The sequence below is a fragment of the Gorilla gorilla genome, chromosome 18 (genome assembly GCF_029281585.2).
Source record: "Gorilla gorilla gorilla isolate KB3781 chromosome 18, NHGRI_mGorGor1-v2.1_pri, whole genome shotgun sequence".
NCBI lineage: Eukaryota > Metazoa > Chordata > Mammalia > Primates > Hominidae > Gorilla > Gorilla gorilla.
In genome coordinates this window covers 28,160,931-28,171,960 of record NC_073242.2, presented here as the reverse complement: position 1 = coordinate 28,171,960, position 11,030 = coordinate 28,160,931, and the positions used below count along the sequence as shown (strand labels likewise).

The window sequence follows — 11,030 nt, the reverse complement described above, 5'->3', positions numbered from 1 at the left end:
GAGAGGCTGAGGCAGGATAATCGTTTGAACCCGGGAGGCGGAAGTTGCAGTGAGCTGAGATTGCGCCATTGCACTCCAGCCTGGGCGACAAAGCCAGACTCCGTCTCAAACAACAACAACAACAACAACAACAACAAACTACACTCTAGTCTGGGCGACAGAGCAAGACCCTGTCTTAAAAACAAACAAACATGAAAACCCCATTTGTAACTGCCACTAATTGGACTATACTTCTGGTGGGCCATCTTCAAGCTTCGGGCTTGAATAAACCCTATACTTAAATACTATTTTCTCAATCTCGTTATTTAAGGTTGACAAGGGCCATTGGGTTATATAGATTTGCTCCAATCTATGTAGTAGGCACACCCGCGGGTTCAACCTCAGCTGTTTGGGATAGTTTCCTGTTTCTTAAAATTAGCACTTTCAGCCTGGCTAGATGACTCATACCTGTAATCCCAGCACTTTGGAAGGCTGAGGCAGGAAAGCTGCTTGAGCCCAGGAGTTCCAGACCAGCCCGAGCATCAAAAGGAGGCCTCACCTCTGCAAAAAATAAAAAAATTTAGCTGAGCATGGTGGCGCACCAGGAGGTTGAGGCTGCAGTGAGCCATGACTGTGCTACCGCACTCCAGCCTGGGCAACAGAGCAAGACCCTGTCCCCAAAAATAAAACAAAATAAAGATGAGCACTTTCACGAGTAAAGTGGATTGGAGGATGGGAACTGGAATCCAACACATTCTCTGCCTCTCTCAGCACCTTGGCTATCGAAGTTACGTTTATCTCCCCTGTCCTAGCATCCACAGCAGGGCCTGGAATATAGTCGGGCAAGAGTGTGTGGACTGCATGAATGTAAGCTCCATGGGGCCGCGTGTCGTCACGCTGCCAGCTCGATGCTCCGCCCGTAAAAGGCACTCACTAAAGCTTTGCGGAATGAATGGACGAAAAAAGCGAAAGGGAAACCACGCCTTTACTAAAATGGCAGCCCGGGCTCCCTTTACCAAGATGGCTGCCGGCCCGCGTGGACGCACGGGCGGTGGGCGCAGGGGGCGGGGCAAGAGAGGGCGTGGTAAGAAGGCGGGGCCAGTGGGAGCCGTCAGGTGCAGCCCCGCCCTCCGCCGTCCGCCCGCTCCCCCCGCTCGCCCCGCTCGATTCCGGATTGGTCCGGTTCCAGCGCCGCAGCCCGGCGGCCGCGCTGTGGGGCCGCCCGGCGCTCGCCACTTCCGGCGCGTTGGGGCTGTTGGTCGGGGGCGGCCGCGCGGTACTAGCGGGCGGCTCCAGAGCGGGCGCGCGCAGGGATGCTCTAGGGGGCGGCGGCAGCGGCCGTGTGGGTTGAGGCTGCGAGGACAGCGCGGGCCCCCGGGCCTCTCCCCTGAGCCGGCCGCCTGGGCCGCGCGGTCGAGGCCTGTCAGCCTCCGCCCGTTCAGCCTCGGGGCCGGGGCCGCCGCCACCTCTGCCCGCGGAGGCCGGGGAGCCCCTGCCTGGGCCTGCAGCCTCCCCCGCGGGGGTCGGGCCCGGGCGGGGGTCCCGAGCAGCTGCCCTCCTCGCCGGCATCCGAGCCTCATTTCCTGCTTTTTCAGTTTCCTTGGGGAGGGGCGGGTGGGTCTGGATGAATTGTGTCGGGGGCCCCCGATGAGGCGACCCGGGCGGCCCTGCCCTTTTTAGAGGGTCCCCTCGGGGCCCGGTGGGGAAGGGGTTGTCTTTGCATGGGTGGGGGACTTCCCGAGTCTGCCGGGACCATGACCTGAACTGTGCGAGCGGGACGTGTCCGAAGCCCAAGAACCAGCTCATCTGAGCCGCCCCCTCCCCGGCCAGCATGGTAAGTGGAATTGGAGCCCCCTTCCCTCCTGGGGTGCCCTACCGGAAGGGTGGGAATGGGCTCCGGGGCTGCTGAGCCATCGCTGCTCTCCCCATGGCGGGGAGAGGCGCGTGCGGAGCCTGGCCGGTGACACATGCGTGCAGAGTGTGCAGCCCCGGCCCTGCGCTCCCATCCCCCCAGGGATGATGGCTCAGGCCTGGGAGGGCCCTGGGAGCGCAGCAGGCACAACCCTTGCATCTGGTGTTTGCCTCCTGCAGCTCCTCCGGATAATAACTATCGTTTATTGAGGGCTTACTACTTGCCAAGGCCCTGCGCGAAGTGATTGACAGTGCAGTAGTATTTAATGATCACACCAGCCCTCTGTTCGGAAGTGGGGAGACTGAGGCACGGAGCAATTAATTCCCCAGCTCAAGGTCAAGCGACTTTTTAACAGTGTTAAGATTTGAACCTAGGCATCTGACTTTGAACCTAGGCATCTCTAATACACTTAGAGAGCTGGGTGATTGTAGGAGAAACATCTCGTCTAGCTGTAGGTTTATATATGAGGAAACAGAGAGGGATTTACAGAGGTCACTTGCACAGGTGATGGCAAAGTCAGGAATGGTCGTGATCTTTTGACACTGAGGCTGCTATTCTACATGCTCTGATCTCTGCTGAAGCTACCTTCCACGTTTTCTAGACCGATACTTTCAATACTCCCCTAAATGTGTGTACTCACATCTCTTTGTGTATCCACATCTCCACGTTTTCTAGACCGATACTTTCAATACTCCCCTAAATGTGTGTACCCACATCTCTTTGTTAAGCATTTGCCTTTTTGCTCTTGTAATTATTTCTGAGCCTTATCTGTCTATTGCGGTATACACAGCTCCTTCAAAGACCAAATTGTTTGAACCCTTATCTGCTCCAGCTCCTGGCACATAGTAAGCCCTTGGTAAGTACTGGATCACCCAGCCTGTGGTTGAGCACCTCGAGGAGTGGAGCTGTTCTCCTCAGTTTCACCCATTTTACCCCTGCCAAGTTAGTGGTATAATAGAGAAAGGGACATAGCTGCATCTTTTGTGATACAGACCTTAAGGCCTGTGGAATTTTCGAAACATTCAAGGGGCCTGTGGGTAGTGTGTAGGTCCTGAGATATGGAGCTTACAACCAGCTGGGTAAAGTACACCATTAATGCTGAGCGGCACCGTACAGTATATGCTATACGTATAGTGTATGTGTTTTATTTTTATTTGTTTTGAGACAGGGTCTTGCTTTGTTTCCTAGGCTGGAGTGCAGTGGCACGTTCATGGCTCACTGCAGCCTCGACCTCCTGGGCTCAAGCAGTCCTCCCACCTTAGCCTCCCAAGTAGCTGGGGCTGCAGGCAAGTGCCACCATGCCTGGCTAATTTTTTGTGGAGATGAGGTCTCACCATGTTCCCCAGGCTGGTCTTGAACCTGAGCTCAAGTGATCCGTCCTCCTCAGCCTTCCAAAGTGCTGGGATTACAGGCGTGAGCCACCGTGCACAGCTGAGTCTATGTATTTTAACATATATATTACACAGTATTAATTGTGGCAAATCAGTTAAGCTCTCAGTTCCAATTTCCTCAACTATGAAATTTGGGGATAGGATTTCTCTAAACAGTAATCTAGAGGTATGAGGTATAACATTTAGTGGCTAATGAAAGTAGCACTCATTCCTTCCTTCATTTATTCTTTCAGTAATGCTTTTTTTTTTTTTTTGAGATGGAGTTCAGCTGTTGTTGCCCAGGCTGGAGTGCAGTGGTGCAGTCTCAGCTCACGGCAACTTCTGCCTCCCGGGTTCAAGTGATTCTCCTGCCTCAGCCTCCCGAGTAGCTGGGATTATAGGCATGCGCCACCATGCCCAGCTAAATTTTGTATTTTTAGTAGAGATGGGGTTTCACCATGTTGGTCAGGCTGGTCTTGAATTCCTGACCTCAGGTGATCCACCCGCCTCGGCCTCCCAAAGTGCTGAGATTACATGCGTGAGCCATCGCGCCCGGCCTCAATATACTTAAGTTTTGGTTTTTAATTGTAGTAAAATATACATAATTAAAATTTGCCATTTTAACCATTTTTAAGTGTACAGTTTAGTGAAATTAAGAACATTCACATTGTTGTGCAACGATCACCACCATATATCTCCAAAGGTTTTTTCCCAAAACAACCTATACCCGTCTTTTTTCAGTCTCTCTCCTGCCCTACTTTAGTTTCTATTTCTATGAATTTGACTACTTTAGGTAGCTCATGTAAGTGGAGTCATGAAGTATTTGGCCTGTTGTGACTGCCTTATTTCACATGGCACAGTGTTCTCAAGCTTCATCCGTGTGGTGGCGTGTGTCAGAGCTTCCTTCCTTTTGAAAGCTGAATTCCATTGTATGGGCTGCATTTCGTATATCCTTTCATCCTTCAGTGGATACCTGGGTTGCTTCCACCCTTTGGCTATTGTGAATAATACTGCTATGAATATGGGTGTACAAATCTTACAAGTGAATTTTCAGTAGCCACCACCATATACCAGGGCCTAGAGCATGTACAGATGAACAAGACACACATTCCTCCCCTTGGGAAACTTACAGCATTGCTTTAGGACCCTTGGACAGAATTTTGTTATTGGCTGAGCTAGCCCAGCACCCTTGTATTCAGGTTTCATTTTAATTGGCAGTCAGTAGAGCATCATGGGAATGACCACCTTTGAGTAATGAATTGTAAAGTAGTTGGCTTCATGAACTCCATGTGCATTTTTTCTGAGGTACGTTGCAAGTCAAAGTTTTTGTCACCTAGACCTCAGTTATTTAAGTACACAGGGGGTGGCCATAGTTGATGTGAATAGGATTGTCCTTTTTGTGTCACTGACACAGTGGTTCATCTGTAGGTATCCCAGGGTCAGGGGCTTGGGTAGGGTAGGCCCTGTCCCCCAAAGGTAAGGAAACTGTTGCCTGGCTGGTGTCTTACAGGCGGAGGGTCTTTTCCCTGGGATCCCAGCTCTTTATTCCAGGAAATTATTTCCTCTCCATTTCTTGCTGACTTAACATTTTTACTTTTAAGGGTATTAGTTGGCATAAGTTTGAGCCCTTTTAATATCTTCTTTTTAAATCTTCAACTCTAATAAGACTTGAAAGTGGCGTAATGTGATAAAAACTACCACTTATTAAGCATCTTTGATGTGCTAGCTATTCTTCACTCATTACTTGTTTTTTCTTTCTTTTTTTTGAGACGGAGTCTCGCTCTGTCACCCAGGCTGGAGTGTAGTGGTATGATCTTGGATCACTACAACCTCTGCCTCCTGGATTCAAATGATTCTCCAGCCTCAGCCTCCTGAGTAGCTGGGATTACAGGCACCTGCCATTACGCCCAGCTAGTTTTTTTTTTTTTTTTTTTTTGTATTTTTAGTAGAGATGGGGTTTCACCAGGTTGGCCAGGCTGGTCTCGAACTCCTGCTGACCTCAGGTGATCCACTCGCCTTGGCCTCCCAAAGTTCTGGTATTATAGGCGTGAGCCACTGCGCCTGGCCAAGTTTTTCTCTTAGTCATTCAGTATCAGTAAACCCCACCAACTCTGCTAGGTTCCACTATGGCTGTTCCTGCCAGAGCGGGAGATGGACAGACCTGCTCTGTGATTCCTAGTTGACAAGTGGTGGAGTTGGCATTTAGACCCAAAGTGCTGTACTCCGGAGCCTGTGCTCTTTGGGTGCTGCCTCATGGGAAGGAAGATCAGGAGAGTCTTCCACCTGTATGTTGTTTGGCTTAGAGATAGATAGTGGTGGGGCATAGGGAGTATGGGGAATTTTGTTTACACTATCCCTGTTGACCTTCACATTTAGAACCAGTTTAAAAAGATTTATAGTTGCAGTATAGAACTACAGGAAGAGTTCTATAACTGTATTTGATTAAATCATTTTTTGTTGCATTTCCATGGATTCTTAAGTGGTGTGACATGTTAGAGGTTCCCACTACTTTGCTGAGAAATTATTACTTAGTATTGAGCGAGCTGTTGCTTAATATGAAAATTGTGTGCAAAATTGAGTTTTTGCTTATATTAGCATTTCTTTTTTAGTTGCTTAGAAATTGAATTGCCTGCTAAGGTTTGTTTTCTTTCTTTCTTTCTTTTTTTTTTTTTTTTTTTTGAGATGGCATCTTGCTTTTTCACCCAGGCTGGAGTGCAGTGGTACGATCTTGGCTTACTGCAACCTCTGCCTCCCAGGTTCAAGCGATTCTCCTGCCTCAGCCTCCTGAGTAGCTGAGATTACAGGCACCCACCACCATACCCAGCTAATTTTTGTGTTTTTTAGTAGAGATGGGGTTTCACCACGTTGGTCGGGCTGGTCTCGAACTCCAGACCTCAGATGATCTGCCCACCTTGGCCTCCCAAAGTGCTGGGATTACAGGTGGGAGCCACCACACCTAGCCTTATTTTTTTAATATCAGTTACCATGAGTGGCCCCTGTAATGGAGGCAGAATCAGAACTGAAATTTAGCCACTCACATGGCATGTCATCCACTTGTTCACCCACAGCATTGCATTGTACCCCATGCTCTGAGAGGTACAAAGAAGACATGAGGGTGCAGGGAGATGGCAGGGAAAGGTTCAGCAGTACCCAGAGGTTTTGTATGTCAGTCACAGCATTAGAGAAAGTCTGGAGAAAAAGTTACCTGTCAAGAAATGACTTGAATAGCTTCTGAAAAAATTAGTATATGATATGGTTCAAATCACCTGATAAAACCAAAATGTGGTCAGCAAAATTAATGTAGTATAAAGAAATAGGTAGATTAAGCCAGAGTTTTTGTTATTGGTTTTTATATTTATTATGTATTTATTTATTTTTTGAGACAGGGTCTTGCTCTGTTGTCCAGGCTGGGGCGCAGCAGCACAGTCACAGCTCATAGCGACCTCGATCTCCTGGTCTCAAGGCAATCCTCCCACCTCAGCCTCCTCAGTAGCTGAGACTACAGGCCCATGCCACCATGCCCAGCTAATTTTTTTATTTTTATTTTTTGTAGAGAGTGGGGATTGCTATGTTGTCCAGCCTGGTCTTGAACTTCTGACCTCAAACAGTCCTCTTGCCTCAGCCTCCCAAAGTGCTAGGATCACAGGTGCGAGCCACCACACCAGGCCAAATAATCATGAAATAATGTATTGACTTCCTGCTATGAAGTTTGCAACCCTAGGTACTGTGGTTACAATCTAACAATATAATAGTTAATGTGTGTGTGTGTGTGTGTGTGTGTGTGTGTGTGTGTGTGTGTATTGCTTTCTATATGCCAGGCATCTTACATCTATGAACCTATGAACCCATTTACTGTCCCAAACAACTCTAGGAGGTAGAGGCAGTTTTTTTTTTTTTTTTTTGAGACAGAGTCTTGCTCTGTCGCCTAGGCTGGAGTGCAGTGGCGTGATCTCAGCTCACTGCAGTCTCTACCTCCTGGGTTCAAGCGATTCTCCTGCCTCAGCCTCCCGAGTAGCTGAGACTACAGGTGTGCACCACCATGCCTGAATAATTTTTGTATTTTTAGTAGAGATGGGGTTTCACTATGTTGGCCAGGCTGGTCTTGAACTCCTGACCTCAGATGATCCACCCGTCTGGGCCTCCCAAAGTGCTGGGATTACAGGCGTGAACCACCGTGCCTGGCTTAAAGGCAGCTTTCATTTCATGTTTTATAGCTGACATTCAGTGCACTGAGAGGTTAGGCAACTTCCCAAGGTCACACAGCGAGTCACTGCTCATAACCGTTACACTTCCAGGGTAATATTTAATACTGTCCCTGCCCTCTGGGAGTCAGTTTAGTGGGGAAGATAAGTCAACATACTCTGAAAATACAAGAGACTGTGATACAGGTGATAGTAGAAGAATGTGTTGGTGCAAAGGGGCATTGGTACAAAGATTGCATAGGTACTGACCTGAGACAGATTGGCTGAGAAGAGTCAGGGAAGGCTTCCCAGGAAGGTATATTTGAGTCTTGAAGGATGAGGAAGAGTTTGACACTGGGACAAACAAAGGGCCTTCCAAGTGAAAGTTTCTTGCAGACAGTTACAAAGGTCACATATATAGCAACAAAGATAATAGAAAATGATAGGTGTGAAGTGAGAGTGAAGGAAATAAACGTTTGTTGGGTGCGTAGGACTTTCTAGGGCTTTATATGCATACCTGTGTACACATATACATGTAGTACACAAACATGGTTTTTTTTTTATCTGAAACCTTTACTCCTACTTTCCTGGCCAGTTATTGCCCTATTTCTTTTTTCCCCTTTGCAACAAAACCCCAGGAAGGAGTGGCCTGTACTTGGTCTCTAATTCCTCACTTTCCCTTTGCTCATTAATTTTAGACATAGGATCTCGCTCTGTCGCCCAGGCTGGAGTGCAGTGGAGTGACCATAGTTCACAGCAGCCTTGAACTCCTGGGCTCAAGGGATCCCCCTGCCTAGGCCTCCCAAAATGCTGGGATTATAGATGTGAGTCCCCACGCCTGGCATTATTCTCTCTTAATCTCACTTATCAAGGTGATAAGTGTTGCTTATCCAGTGTTGCTAAATCCAGTGGTTAGCTCTCAGTGCCTATCTTACTGGATCTGTCAGTAGCGTCAGACAAGTGGAGTACCCCTTCTGCAGTTCAGCCTTTCGTCACTTGGCCGCTGGGACACTAAGATGTGTTCTTGGTTTTCCTCCTGTCGCACAGGTTGTTTCTTCCTCATCTCATAGCCGGAACACTCTAGGCCTCGAACTTAGTGCCTTCATCCAGGGCACCTATAACCCAACATCTCTCTCCTCAGCTCCAGTTCTGGAGTCTGCAGCTGTCTGCTTGACATCCAAGCTGGTTTGTGAGACGGGTCACATCTTCCCTCTAGCTCAGCTCCTTTAGCTCTCACTGGCTGTGCTGCAGCTCCCTCGGTCTTCTTACTGCTCTTCAGACCTTCTGGGCAATGTTCCTGCTCCAGGCCTTTGGCCTGGCTCCCTGCCTCTGCTTGGACCGTGCTCTCCCTGAGAATCTGCTTGACTAAACCTTTAAGCCTCGAGTCACTTTTCCAGTGGGGCCTTCCCTCACCACCCTGTTTAAAATGGTAATGCCACTTCAGCACTTCCAGTCCCTGACATCCTGCTTTACTTCTCTTTTTGTACAATTCTTTAACATTTTATATACTCAATATTATTAATGAGGTTGGTCTTTTGTTGTCTCCCGCTAAAATGTTAGCTCCATAAAGCTAGGGAATCTCTCTTTTGTTCATGTATCCCAAGAGTCTAGAGCAATTCTTGGCATAGTGGGCAATTAAATTGTGGTAGGGATGTTGTTGAGGTCTTGGGTGTTCAAAGGGAGCTTTAGGGAGGGAGTAAACTAGGCTCCCTAGCAGTTTCAGAAGTTTGGAAGTTTCAGAAGAGAAGGATGTGAAGAAGTAGTTGGAGAGAAGGCTATCAAGGTAGTTTGTGGCTAGATGATGGAGGGTCTCCAGTACTACCCTAGGGAGTTTGGCTTTCTCTTGTTGGATGGTTTTTCCTTAAAGGAAACTTAATCTGCTGTGTGTAGGTTAGATGCGGGAAACCAGATGTTACACCATGCCTGTGTGGATGTGACAAGGGCCTGCCTGTTCTTGCATGTGTAATTAGTGGTTGAGAGGAAGACCTGGGTAAGGGAGTTGTCACTTAAAACTGACTCCAGAGTTAAGAGATGAGGAAGAAGGAAAAGCACAAGCTGATTTTGGAAGCCTGTAACCTGGCGATTGGGAGTAGTAGAAAGTTTTAATCAGTTGGTGATTTGGATTTGGTAGGAATGGAAGCGATAACATGTAAACTGATAGGAAGAGATGACAGGAGATGGGCCATGTGCTGATGAAATATGGGACGTGGCTATCTCTGTAGGTAGGTGAGCAGTTGTGGCGCCGTCGACATGAAGGTAATTGGCCCTGGGCACGAGAAGGATGTTGAAGATCTTAAGTAGTTGCATTGTCAAATGTTATCTGTCTAAGCCAAGGAAGATGTGATGGCACAGGCTGTGTTGAAAGGGTAGGAATTCCTGAAAGTGTGGTTGCCACTCTACCTCTACTTTTTCAACCTCCCACCTCTCCTTTCCCCCTGTCATTCATTCTACAACCCATTGCAGACTGACTTTTTTTTTTTTTTTTTTGAGATGGGGTCTTACTCCGTCGCCCAGGCTGGTGTGCAGTGGAGCAATCATGTCTTACTGCAGCCTCTATCTCCTGGGGCTCACGCGATCCTCCCACCTCAGCCTCCTGAGTAGCTGGAACTATATGTATGCATCACCATGCCTGGGTAATTTTGTATTCTTTGTAGATACGAGGTTTCACCATGTTGCCCATGCTGGCCTCGAGCTGCTGGGCTCAAGTGATCCTCCGGCCTCAGCCTCCCAAAGTGCTAGGATTACAGGCGTAAGCCACCACACCCAGCCAGCAGACTTTTTGTCTTTACCACTTTTCAAGATTATGTGTAACATCTGTGTGCTGAGTTCAGTTTAATGCGTATTTTCAATCTTTAGGTCATTTGACCTCTCAGTGTGGCCTTTGGCAGCCACTGATCTCCTTTTCTTTTCTTGAAACACTTTTCTTCTTGGCTCCCATGGCATCCATGATATTAGTCTCTTGGTTTAGCCTCCCATGGCTTCAGCTATGACCCGTGTTCCAATGAAAACTAAACCCTCACCAGCTGTAGATATCCAGTGTTCTGACAACATCAAATTAAATGTGTGTTAAACCAAATCCATCATCTTCCTCTCAGGTTAGTGCCTCCTCTGTCTTGCCCTGGTTCTGTTAATGACCTCATTTTCTAGCTAGTCAAATGATGAACCTGAGTCATCTTTAACTTCCTCTTCTATAGCGCCCCCCTGCTTCCAGACCTGTTGATGCTGCTGCTAACGTATCTGTGTCCTGACCCTGACCTTTCCCTCCATTCCCTCTGCTTTGATCAAGCTGTCATTGTCTCTTGCTTTGGTTGTTGCTGTCATGACCGGTCCTCTCTTCCAGGTTCTGCGTCCCTCTGTCCATCTTCCGTACTGCTGAGCTGCCTCATAGAGCTCAGATGTGATCATGCCACGTGAACCCCAGTCATTCAGAGCAGAGGGTTCCCACTGTTGTCTGAGACCAAGTTTTCATCATGGTAGAGTAACATGGGCCCTGAATTTTAAGTTTCTTACTTACTTTGAGGTCCCTCAGTAAGGATGATGATGGTTCATTAAATACTTAAAGTGATTTATTTGGAGTATCTATGAAAG

The 11,030-nt window shown here is 48.0% G+C and overlaps 1 protein-coding gene across 3 annotated transcripts in view; it reads left to right on the top strand.

The window, feature by feature from the left end:
* Window positions 1–1,177: 1,177 nt before the first annotated feature.
* Window positions 1,178–11,030, top strand: part of XPO6 (exportin 6) — a 114,198-nt gene continuing 104,345 nt past the window's right edge. The window contains exon 1 of one of the 3 annotated variants that reach the window (XM_019012287.4): window positions 1,178–1,813. In XM_019012287.4, the coding sequence (XP_018867832.2) occupies window positions 1,811–1,813 (3 nt within the window). In that variant the 5' untranslated portion in view covers window positions 1,178–1,810. The remainder of the gene's footprint in view (window positions 1,814–11,030) is intronic. The other 2 variants (XM_019012288.4, XM_063700071.1) reach the window with 2 other exon arrangements.